Source organism: Daphnia pulicaria, chromosome 3 (assembly GCF_021234035.1).
Source record: "Daphnia pulicaria isolate SC F1-1A chromosome 3, SC_F0-13Bv2, whole genome shotgun sequence".
In the NCBI taxonomy this organism is placed as follows: Eukaryota; Metazoa; Arthropoda; class Branchiopoda; order Diplostraca; family Daphniidae; genus Daphnia; species Daphnia pulicaria.
The window spans coordinates 9,340,962-9,353,789 of record NC_060915.1 but is presented as its reverse complement, the minus strand read 5'-3'; the positions used below and the strand labels follow the sequence as shown (position 1 = coordinate 9,353,789).

At 52.1% G+C, this 12,828-nt stretch overlaps 1 protein-coding gene across 6 annotated transcripts in view; it reads right to left on the bottom strand.

Annotated features, from left to right (window-relative positions):
* LOC124328975 (mucin-17-like) overlaps positions 1 to 12,828 on the bottom strand; it is a 30,337-nt gene that overhangs the window by 5,888 nt on the left and 11,621 nt on the right. For all 6 annotated transcript variants that reach the window (XM_046787819.1, XM_046787823.1, XM_046787822.1 and 3 more), the window contains exons 5-8: positions 2,718 to 11,786; positions 2,250 to 2,291; positions 1,990 to 2,160; positions 232 to 1,908 (exon numbers count right to left, since the gene is read on the bottom strand). In XM_046787819.1, the coding sequence (XP_046643775.1) occupies positions 232 to 1,908; positions 1,990 to 2,160; positions 2,250 to 2,291; positions 2,718 to 11,786 (10,959 nt within the window). The remainder of the gene's footprint in view (positions 1 to 231; positions 1,909 to 1,989; positions 2,161 to 2,249; positions 2,292 to 2,717; positions 11,787 to 12,828) is intronic.

Here is a 12,828-nt window from a genome sequence, read left to right as displayed (position 1 = left end):
ATGGGTGTTGTTGTTGGTTAAATGAGGTTAAATGGGAAGGAGCAGACGTGTCCGAACGATCCGTGCTATTCCTTCTGGACGCAATGAGTCCATTGGAGAGGACGCCCGTCATAGCGTCAAACATCGGCCCCAGGTTAATATTCAGACCACCAGGATTATTGTTTGCAAAACTTTGACCCAATGCAGTTAGTCCAATTGTACCGAGACCGCCCAAGATGGATGCCAATGTACCTCCACTCAATCCGCCGATGATGCCAGATGACGAAGATGAAGATGATGAGGTCACCGATGGTTGGTTGCCGAGGATCTCGGTCGGAATGATCAAAACCTCACCTGCAGTATTGGTAACCATAATCACCGTTTCCCCGGCACCTACTTCCGGCGGAGACAAGCTGATTACTGGTGGCTCGAAACCGTCATCAATGCTGGGATCGGTGGTAAAGTCTGTCAATTCAGGATCGGTGGAAGTATCGATTGTCTCAAATGGCGAGTCGGTCGGCGTGACAGACGGCTGGTTGGACAAGAAAGATTCTTTCAGCGAACTCAAATGTTCCGGACTCAAAATCAAACTGGGCTGCACGTTGGCTGCCGAGGATTGCTGGCCAGCCAGGAAAGAAAGCTTCAAAGACTGAAGCTGCTCAGGTGTCAGGATCTGGCTGGATCCGGTAGGTACTTCGGTCACCTCAATGTCGGAGAGAACAGGAATCGATGGCTCGATAAGTGCTTCCGACGGGATGGAATCCAGCGGCACCATCTCGGTACTAACTTGCGGAACGACAAGTCGTTTAGACGAGATTTCTCCGGCGGAATTGGTGATGAAGTAAGTAGCCGTGGCGAACAAGGTTCTCAACTTTCCGTACAGATTGGGACCAAGCTGGACGTAAGTCGGGCGGGCCTTGGCAACGCTGGCGGGCTGGGCGAAAAGTGAAGCTCGATTTCCGTCGATGGTTTCCGTGACAACGGAAGACCGGACTTCTTTACGAGATTGGACGATGGTCTTGGTGCCTTGCTGCAGGGTCGTAAAGTGAGTCTTGGTGGTGAAATAAGTTTTGGTGGCGACAAGTGGTCCGTCTCCGCCGAAATCATCTTCAGTGGGCATAATGAGAGAGCCATCGAGAACTGGCGTCGGCTCAAAGTCGCGGATGGTCTCGACGACAATTTCCGGCCTGACGGTGGTGACGCGATGGACAGTCGATGTTGTACCGTCGATTTGAGTCGACAGCAAAGTCAACGTGTTCAAATAGGTTTTGGTGACTTCCATAAAGGTGGCGACGGGCGTCGGTTGAACCTTCAAGCGCGGAGCTTCAGTGACGACAACCTGGGTGACGACTTCCTTGGACGTGGCGATGGCATCCCTGTCCAGCTTGCTAGAGAAGATGTAAGTTCTCAAGTAAGTGGCCGTTTCGAAAGAGGGTTCAGAAGCTTCCGGCTGTCCAGCTGGAACGGTAATAACATTGGAAACGGTTTCCTTTGACGTCAAAACAACGGGGCGTTTTTGATCGACAAAAGTGTTGAAGTAGGTGTAAGTGGTCATGTGGGTCAAAGTGTTGTAGTTGGACGAGCCGGGCTGCCCAGTAGTGACGGTAGCTGTTGGCTTGACAACGGTTTCCTTACGGCCCTTTTCCTGCGTCACAAAGTTAGTGATGATCTCCTCCCGGCTGCTGACCAGTTTCGAGGCGCCATCAAACAGAGTCGTCAGGTAAGTGAAGGTGGTCATTTGAGTGAGCGTCTGGAATCGAGCAGGATCGGATTGGATGGAAGAGAAGAGGCGAACATTTTCAACTTCGCCAGCCAGAGTAACTTGATTGATCAGCGTGCTAGCGGCCAGAGTGATGGGCGGACTCGGCTCAATGACCGTCTGGCTTTTCTGGACGACGTTCTGCGCCAACAGCGTCGGTTTCTTCTCGTCTAGATTGCGCAATAATGGATCGTGATTAAGTGTTATCAACTCCATTTCAATACACTTTCTACTGTTATAATAAAACTTACTGGCAACGAGAACTTCGACTCCATTGCTCATTATTTTCGTAGCGAAATTTGGGTTTCTATTGCTGCTGCCGGACCCGACGTTGAGGCGAGCGCCACGAACTTCTTCGATCCCGTCATCGCTAATCAGCTGTTCGCGGCCATCTCTAGCGGGAATTGCTCGAGCCGTCGGAACTGGTTTTTGATTGAAGGAGAAAAGAATTTTTTTTTTGTATGTATTAAATTAACTGTATCTGATTGGCCAATCAAAATAATGAACATACCAAGATTCTCCAAAGCGTCTAGGGAAGCCTGGACATCAACAACTGGAAAAAAAAGTCGGTCGCAAAAATCAAAATTAAAAAATGGTAGAAAAAGGGAAAAGAATGTCAATCTGCTGTTGGGTTGAAAACTAATAACAGGTCGAGCGAAAGAAAGTTTGAGACAAAATTGAACAAAACCGAACGAAAGTCGTCGACGTGTTTACGCTCTTCAAAGAGAAAGTTGGCAAGAAGAATTGAATCATGTGAAGAAGAAAAAAAAGAATTTCGGACGAGAGACAGTGAGCATCAAGAAGTAGGCTATGTTTGGAAAGGAAAGTGAAGGGCGATGCGTTCGAAACATAACAAAACATTCACACAGGTGCTTAAAGACTGTTAGACAGCTTCAACCATCGCTGTTATTAACGTAATTTATTATCCGTCTTATAATTTAAAAATGTTTAGAGAAAAAATGAATGGGAGGCTCATTACCTGATGTCGGCTCGATTTGAACAACCGTCTTGGTTACCAATTCGGGCAGGACTTCCAGGCGGGTGGTGACCTCCTCTTCGTTGCCGCTCTTTCGTGTGATGACGGCGGTGAAAGTTTTCAGGTGCGTCTCGACGACTGTGACGATGTTGCCACCGCGATTCAACAAGTCGGACAAGAAGGGAACATCTGTCGTGTCGATATTGGACTCGGTAGTTGGCTCGGACGTGTCTTCGATGGTCGACTCGACGATGCCCGTCGATGGCAGGAGACCGATAGCTACCGATGCGCGGATGGGCAATGTCAGACGGGCCGTTGGGTTGAAATTATGTGGCTTATTTCGGGACATGGGCAAGACGGTCGGTTGAACGACTGGTTTGAACACATCCGGAGACGCCGTCAAGAGTGACAATTCCGAATCATACAAGGTAGTCAGCGATGATGTGATAAGCGTCAGCGGAATTCCACTTCGACCTCCGTCGACGGCCAGAGTCGAGAGTGTTTGGAATTGTTCCCAAACGACCGTCGACGTAGTGAATGTGGGCACGACGCTGGATTTCGAGTGTGAACGAAGGCGGAACGGAATGGATGAACCGGGTTCGTTGGTCTTAAGAACGCTGGAACTCGATCTCAAACCGGATCGTGAATTGGCCAAAATGCTGCTCAAATGGCTCTGAAGGGGATTCAACAATTTACGAGAGATTGTCGTCCGGCGGACTGGTGTGACGCCAATCAATTTGCTAATGCTGGTAGTGCTGGATTCAGTTGCCGTCGTGGTGGCCACCGGTGTGCTGGCCACGGTGGTCCTGGTTTTAACAGCCGGAGTCGCAGTCTCGACTGTGTTGAGTTCAACTAATGGCGGCTCATTAGTGTCCACAAAGTCATCGTATTCAGGTTCCTGTCCGTCAATTAATCCGCCTTCGTGATTATCGTAAAAGTAATCTTCGTCGGCTGGAGGGTCTTCGGTGAAACCGAGATCGTCGTAGAAAACTTCGTCTTCAAATGGCGGAAGAGGCTCTTCTTCCGGAACGTCGACAAAGAGGTCTTGTTCTTGAATCGGTCGTGGGCGGCCTCGGATAATTGAATTGCGGACTACTGGTTCTGGTCTTCGAATAGGCTCTCTGACGACTGAACTGCGGACCGGAACGCGGGCTGGAAGAACTCGAGAAGGAACTCGAACCGGACCACGAGTGGGCGGAGCAATGATCCGGGGCTGTTGTTGCTGTTGCGGAACTCGTTGTTCAACATTAACACGTGGCCTGGTCAATGTCGGCAGCACATCCACACTTTCTCCCAAGACGGAAGCTGGATTGAATCGAACAGTGCCTCGACCGCGGTTGGAACCGGGAGCTCTGCTAATTGTCTTAACCTCTTCGACGGCCACTGGTTGGCGGACAACATTTGTGGTTCTGGCCGCATCCAGCGCTCGTCCTCTGGTCCGTGTAACTGCCGATGGAAGTTTCTGGGTCGGCAAAACGGTCACGTCATTGTTCAAATCGGAAGCGAAATCATCGAATGACGGTTCGACACGAGGAGTGGGCACGATGGACAATCGGCGAGGTGGCTGAGTGGTCGGACGGACGGGTGTTTCCTCTTTGGGTTTGAGGCCAATAGCCGAGGCTCGAACGGCTCCACGGCCGTACTTGACCAAAGTAATCGACGCCAAATTGACCTGAGTCGTGATGCCATTGTTGATGCGAGTGCTGAGATCGGCCACCGATCGGCCGCTGCTCAAAGGATACAATCCGTTTCCGTTTTCGGTGCGCTGGAATCCGGCAGGAATGCGGCCGTCTGAGCCGCGAACCACTTCCGAGATGCTGACTTCACGGGTTGACACTTGTCCGGAATTGGGGCCGTTCAACAGCGTGTAGAAATAAGAATAGACGGTGAAGTAGGTCCGCGGAGCATAGGCGTCGCCGAAAAGGTTGTTCCGCAACGGAGATTCCGTTTCCGGTTCGATCAACGAGGAAGAAAGAGGCGGTGCTTCGCTTTTAGGTTCCTCTCGATTGACTGGTCTCTTGCGAATCACGACAAAAGGTTTGCCGTCAGCGTTGGCCGGTTCTTCTTTATCGATCCGGCGAGCGATTGTCTGTTCGTCGACGGCGTTAGTGGGTGAAACTGGGCGGCGTCGAGTGACGACAACAACTTTACGGGCTCGGTTGTTGGATACGAAATCCTCGCCAATTTTCCGTTCAGAAACCGGCAAAAGATCAGACACTTTGCGAGTGACGGTCCTGCGCCGGAGTGTTCCGCGTCCGCTGGGCAACGGCTCCACTCTGAATTCCTCCAAATTAGATTCAATGGCTTCCAGTGGCTCTTCTTCGGTCCAGTCGAATGAAACTTGACGAACTTTACGCTTGCTTGATCCTTTTGCCTTTTTGACAATGTCAGCCAGACGCTGGGTCTCTTTAGCGTCTTCAATGGCTTCAGTGTCCATTTCGTTAATGGCCGACATGACATAATAGTCAAGATCGAGTGGTGAATACTTTTCTGGCAGCTCGTAGATTCCTTTGTCTGTTCCAACCATAAAAGGGAGCTCGGATGCTTCCATCGGAAGGATATCCGTGGGGTCAATTTGGCGCTTGACTACCGTAGCGTCAGCTCCGTCCAATGTGATGGTCGACAAAATGGAACTGAATTCTCCGGGGCGACGACCAGACAAGAAAAGAGTGATTACACTTGTAACCGGAATAGGTTTAGCCGGAATGATTTCTTCTCTCGGCTGTTCAAAAACTGCTTTCACTTCTTCGAGAGGCTCGAAAACAACTTCTTCAAACTGATCGTCAAACACTTGACTGGAGAAAACTTCTTCCTTTTTCGGCTGTTGTGGCGCAACAGCTGCTTGGGGAACCTGAGTGGCTTGGATGGGCATCACTTGGGCCGGCTGGAGTTGAGGAGCCAACAGTTGCGCTTGGAGAAGTTGATTGCCCAGAAGAGCCGGAAGCAAATTAGCTAGAGGATTTCCAGGCCCTTCAGTCGGTCCAGTGATGATGGTCTCTGTACTGAAATCGGTGGCGGTTATGACACTACTCAACGAGCCAATAATGGTCGTGAAAATTTCTTGACCACGCAGCGTGATTGGAATTTTGGTCGTTTTCAATTCCGTCAATGTCGTCACGAACGTGTTGGTGTGGGTGATGAAACTGGTGACTGGGCCGCTTTGTTGAAGTCCGCCGAGCAAAAGTTGTTGCAGGAGGTTGTTGGTGGATGCCAGCGGATCGGAAATGGTCGAGACGACCGTCTCTACTTCGAAAGCTGTGCTGGGCACAATGTGGGAAAAGGAAGTCGGCCGTCCGCGGATAGTAGTCGGCGTAAAGGTGACCGTCGTCGTTTCCGTCGGTTTCAAAACGTATTGGGTAATGAGGGTCGTGCCCGGTGTCGGGGTAGCGCTCACCTCACTGGCCAGATAACGCCATGTACCACTGACTCTCATGGTCGAATATTGGTCCAGCACTTCAATGCTCGGCTTGGCGGCAATGACCGTTCTGAATTCGGTCCGGCCATTGTTCACCACCGGAATGGTCGTTTCCGTCGGAATCTTGTGGGTCACACTGATCGGCAAGGAGAGCGAAGGAGCAGAGCTGGGTAGAACGGGCTCAGGAGAAATGAATTCCTCCTCTTCGAAATCGTTGGCGGGTACACGATTTCTGGTGCCGGGCCTTCTGGCGTTATTGCCAAAGGTACGGCGACCACCTGACGGCCTTTCGGTCGTGGTAGATGTTCTGGCTCTTTGCCTGGTTGCCGCATTGGTCGACGGACGGCTTCTAGTCGCCGAAGAAGTTCCAGGTCTTCTGCTCTGAGTTCTCCCCGTCGAAGACGCTGAGGTCCTCGTCCGTGTCCGTGGCGCTGGCGTGGTGTTTTGATTGCGGTTCTGGCGGTTGGCCATAAGTCGATCTCTAAGGGCGGAGGTGGCCGAGGATGTCTGGCGGGATTTGGTCACTTTGCGATCATCGTAATCTAATCCATCGTAATCGACAGCGTCGAGTAGAGCGATGCGCTGCTCGTAGTCATAGTCCTGGTTTAGAGCGGTGGCGGTGGTGGTGCGACCGCGCGTCCGGTTGGTCTTTCTGGACGGCCGCCTGTAGTGAGCGGGATCGTAGAAATAGTGATCGAAATCAATTTGACGCTTGGACCGGGAGTTGACGGTTTCGGGCGCTTCGACGGTGACCACATTGATGTTGGATGCCGCCGCCGCTGCTTCGCCTCTGTTGGCTGGCCGAGTGGGTCTAGTGACGGCCGGTCTTGGTTTTTCGGTAAAAGTCAACTTTGGCGGGCGAACGAATCTGGGGCGAGATGTAGCGCCCGATTCAGACGGAACGGCGTTGCTGGAACTACCGGAATCGGAGGGAGCGCGAGTCGATTCCGTCACCGTGACGGCCGGATTCACGTTACGGGAATTGGCCCTCGTAAACGGAAACTGGCGACGGGATGGAATGAGTGGCGATACTAAGGAAGGTTCAATGGCTGGACTTGCTGGTCTGATCGGAGCAGGTCGTCGGAATGAGGAGGAAGCCGTCCGTGCCGTAGTTGGCGAGACGGCCTCGACATTATCGTCGGTTGTGATTTCTTCCTCGATAGCGGCGACGGTCGGCGGAGTAGTCGGTCGTGCAAATCGCGGAGTCGTCGTCGATGCTGGGCTACTGGCGCTGGCGATCGTGCTGCTGGATAGTCCAGAAGGCCGGACACCACTGCTCAAGATGGATGGCCGTCGAGGAGGCAACCCGCCGATACTACTACGAGCGGAACCGATCGATGGAACGAAACTGCTGCTGGAGAATCGACGGCCCGGAAGACCAGTGGAAGAGGGGGTCAAGACGGGAGTTGGGCTGATGCCACCAGAGCTGGACGGCGAGCCGGACAGCGACGATCGCAAACGGAAAAATTGGCTTCCGCTTCGGGATGAAGATTCCGTTGACGTGCTGCTGGCGACGACAATTGACGAAGCGCCGGAAGGCCGGAATCGGCTGCTAAACGGAGCTGGGCGGCTAATGCTACCAGCAGAAGTAGAACTGCTGCTGCTGCTGCTGCTACCGCTGATTGAGGCCGGGCTGGGTGCAATGGAAGAGGTAGGGCTGGTCTCGTCACCAGCCACGCTGGCGGCGGCACTGGTGAAAGGCGGCCGTCTTGGCCTGATGGGCAAAGGAGGTCGTGGCCGCTGGGTGAACGGCCGGATGGAGGGAACGAAAGTGCGGTTGCGGGGAGGGGCCGAGAGGCGCGTCGTGATCCGCCCACCGTCCACTTTTGAGCCTTCATTGTCCTGTTCTTCGACGCCACTTTCAGCCGCAGGTGTTGGGCTAATCGTCGTCTGCGATGGACTGACGGGCAGGACGATAGACCCTTCCAACTCGACGGCCGGTGTCGAGACAGAAGTCGGGAACAAATCCGTTGCTTCCAAACCTTCCACTCCGCTGGCAGCCACGATAACAGTTGCCGGAATTTGAACAGCCGGATTGAGCACTTCGCTCGAACTCTCCAAGATGCGGGCGTATTGTCCATTAATGAACGTGCCAAGAACGTCAGTTGTGAAGACGGTCGTAATGCCGTTATTAACCAGCGTGCTGCGGATGGTTGACAGCAATCCAGTTAGAGATGGAAGGCTTGTCTTTTCCGATTCCGCCAGGTCGATAATCAACTGGCTGACCCCATTAGAGCCAATATTACGGGCCGTGTTGTTGGCCACCGACTCGCCGGCAGTTGCCGGTGGTGTCGGCTGGATGTCGATAACCAGAGCTTCATCCGGGCTGGCCGGCGGCTTGACAAACGGAGGCAAGACCGTTTCAGAAGCGGAAACGTAATTGGTGATGGTTTCAACGCTGCTGGTCACAACGGGCAAATCGGCTTCAAAACTGGTTGCGAAATAGGTGAAGGTGGTGTAGAAAGTGGTCAGGGCCGGATCGATGGCGGGCGTGGGTATGATCTCGACCACCGACGTCGCAACGATCGGCTCGACAGATGCCGGAGATGGTTCGGCCGCCGTGGGAGTCACGATGTTGGTCACGGTCTCTTCTCGCGTGTCAATCAAAGTTTGCCCTTCGGAAAACGATGTTGTTTTATAAGTGAACGTCGTGTAATAAGTGATGGGGAAGACCGGGACCGTGGCCTCAACTACAACGTCCGTTTCGGTAATCACGTTGGTCACCGTCTCCTCACGGCTCACGACGTTGGACGTTCCCTCCGTGAAAAAGGTCGTCAAGTAAGTGAAAGTCGTGTAGAGCGTTTGCGGAAGCGACGGATCGGTTTCCGTTGAAGGCTCGATGGTTGCAACGTCTGGAGATTCAGAGACGATGACGGCCGGTTCCTCGGAAATGACCTCCATCGGCGATTCGGATGAAACCATCACCGGAGTGGGTTCCATCGGAATTTCAATAGGAACAACCGGGACCAGTTCTTCGACGGATGGCGGAGTTGGCAAGTCCGTAGAGATGATGGGCTCCTCTGAGGTTTCGACCGTTACTTCCGGCAGGCTAATTTCGGGTTCTTCCGAAACGGGTTCGACGGCGAGAGTGGTTGGTTCAGGCGTCGATACGACAGGGGTGGAAGTGAACACGACCGGAACAACGGTTTCAATTGTCGGTCCAGCTACAGCCGTAAGGGTGGGCTCTGAAACGGACTCTGAAACGGAAGCCGGAATGGACGCCAAAGCAGATTCCTGGCTTCTGCGTTCATCCTGGGCTTTGAGCGACTCCCAAAGTTCTTCGTCGATATCGGTCAGCTGGACAGTGGGCGTCACGGCGTTGGTGCTGACGACAATGCGGCTAGAAACGACGGTAGTTCCGTTGATCAATGCGGTCGTGAAAAAGGTAAACGTGGTGAAGAAGGTCTTGACAATTCCGCCGGCCAGCGAGCTGAACAGCTGTTTCCTCTTGCCCTCGGCATCGCCAACCGATTCCATCAAAGAAGATTCGATGATACTGGGCTGGATTTCGTCCACCAATTTAGTGCTCATCATTTCTGTTTCCATCATCGTTGTAGCCTCCTGGAACTTTGGTGTAGCAGCCACTGGGCTGTCGCCAGTGAGGGTAATCACGCTGGACTCGACTTCCTCGCGTGTAATCATTTTAGTTGTCGATTCATCGAACAGGGTCGAGAAATAGGTGTAGGTTTTGAAGACGGTCGTGATGGACGGACTGGTCTCATTGCCAGATTCGCCCAGCATCATCTCGATGATATCGTCCGGTTTGATTGTCTCTTCAACAAACTGGACGTCGGAACTGACCACCTCACGGGAACTGACGGAAGTGATGACTTCTTCTCCTTTGGTTTCCGTGAACGTCGTGAAGAAGGTGAATGTGGTCACCCGAGTGACGGGCAATAAACCTTGGGGTGTTTCGGCGACGGGAGTGCTGGCCTCAACCGGCTGGCTCAAACTGCTCTCCAGCTCGACGGGCGCCACTGATTTAGATTCGACCGGTAACTCTGTGACAGCCACGGCGACGGGTGCAGTGGCGACAATTTCAACGGGGGCTTTAACGGGAACGATCGGAGCTGGGGCAGCACTCACAGGAGTCACTTGGACGGGCAAGACGGCCGAGGGAGTTATGACGCTGGTGATTGTGCTCACCACGTTAGCCCATTCGCCATCAATGACCGTGCCGAAGATGAGCGAAGTGTAGACGGTCGTCACTCCGTTATTGACAAGAGAACCTTCAAAAGAGGAGATGAGTCCGACTGGACGGGATGGCTCAGTAGGTCGGAGTTGGAGTGTCGCCAGGACAGGAATAGCCGGCCTGATTGCTGGCGGTCTCGCTTCAACGCGAGGTTCCCTTTGGCCGTCTTGACTAGGTACTTCACTTTCCGTGTTGGCTTCCGTTTCGCTTTCCGGAACATCCGTAAAGACTTCCGGTTCAAATTCGATGCCTTCAACAAGGGCGGCGTCAGAGACGACAGCATCGACGTGGAAAGGAGCAATCACAGCTGGCGCAGGAGTGTTGGTTTTGACGACTGCAACAGATCCTGATTCAACAGCGATGATTTGAACGGCCGGGACCTCTTTAACTTCAGTTTTAACGGGAACGACAGGCTCCGATTCTGCAACAGATTCGATATTGACGGGCACGACGGGCTCTTCAGGTACGACGACGGCTGGAGTGGGTTCCGATTGGACAGTTTCAGGGATGACGATCGCTGCGGACTCCACAGTTTCGATTTTGATGGCAGGATCCTTTACCGCGGTTTCGATTTCGACAGGTAAAACAGGTTCCGGCTCATCCGACAAAAGGTTGATGGTCGTCGATTCCGTTTCCTCCGTGACGGGCACATCAGATTCGGAGATTTCCGGTTCGATGGCAGACGGCTGGGCGATGCGAGCCGATGGCAAATTGGCAACGAAAGTCTCTAGGACGACGACAGGTTTGGTCTGGACGACCAGTTCTGGCGACAAGTCGCTCCTGGCTCGAGATCCGCGCAGGTTGTTGTCGGGAACTTCTTCGAAACTGGTGATGATCTTCTTGCTCTCGTCATCGGTGGGCTTGTCTTCATCAAAGGCCGGATTGATTCCGCCAATGGAAGATTCAATCACCCGCTCGCCGACAAGCGAAGTCAGGTGGGCCGTTTTGAAAATGATCTTGCCGGAATCGTCCTCGTTGGCCAGACTGCTGTCGATGACTACAGTGGGGATAACAATCTGACTGACGGGCGACGGCTGGACATTGGCGTCGATCGGCTTAAGTGGGGCAAAGATTTCCGAAGAGGTCAGGATTTCTTGGACGTAAATGGCATCGATAAAAGTCCTGACGAATTCGGTCGTTTCGATTGTGGTCGTTTCGCCCCGAATGCGCGTGACCAATGAGCTGGAAACGAGTCCAGTAGGTAGGAGATCGGCGGGCAGATCGACAGCGAACAAATCAGTGGGGACGGGCGAGAAAACGCGCGATTTGGTGCTCTGGATCTTGGCGTAAGTGCCGTCTACCAAAGTGCCGACAATCTGCGTCGTGTACTCGGTTGTTGTCCCTTCGTTGATGAAGGCTCCTTTGGTCGACGTGATGACTCCGAGCGGCCTGGGCCGGTTCAGAGGCAATTCCGTCTTCAGGAAGAACGTCGTCGTTTGACCGGCGTTGACTTCCACTCGCACATCTTCAGATTTTAGCGAATTTTATTTGTTTTAAATTCGAAACACGAGGAGGAAGACGCATCGCGGCATCGAAGAGAATCATCGAGAAAAAATCCAAAAAAAAACAAAAAAAGACAGGAGAAAGAAGACGATGATGACAATGATTGAATGAATTAAAACGTTTCACAGTAGCATGAAGATATTTTCATCCAAAAAAGTCTTATATAATAATTTGGGAAACCCGGAAAGGCGAAAAGAAAATGGCTACACACATTGTGTGTGTGTGTGTGCACATGAGTTATTACTACTGAATGTTTTCCCATACAAATGATGGGCCCGCCAACAACCCACCCAACCATCAGAAAGTCCAAGTGGCGATTTCTATTGGAAAGTTGTTCCTGCTCGGCTTAACTCTCTCTGTGGCTTAACTGGTTTCCTACTTGGCTCGAGAACAATAGTATAATCAATACGCAGAGAAAGAGAAACGGAAGAGAATCTTTCTGATGGTTATAAAAAAAAACCGAACGAACGAACGAAACGACCAAACAAACCCAACAACCGCCATCGAAAGCCGTTTCTTTCTGTGCCAAATTGACCGTATGTACGCTTATTATTAGATAATTCATTGACATCCCCCCATGGAAGAATTGGAAACCGCGTGTCTTCGGGTGTCTATATTGACCACGGGACAATCGTTTCGTTGCGCTTGTTTGGTTTATTTCGACTGGAGGATAGAACACACAAGACAAACAGGTGGAAAGAAAGCGCGAATCATCGACCATAAATGACGGGACGATTATTATCCTTAGTATATAGGGAAGTATCACAGACAGACGTAGAGAAGTAGGTACTATGATGGATTTTGCGCGGGGCCATCGGTTTTTATAATGCGGTTTTTTCGCTGGATGCTCAAGCGACGAATGATCAGACGACCGATGGCCACACACAACGGAAAAAATAAAAGGAAAGTTTCGCTGGTTTTCTATGCCAAGAAGAAGAGGAGTTGAGGAAAAAAGAATATATAGGAAACATTATTATATAACTAAAAAGAGAAAGAATAGAAAG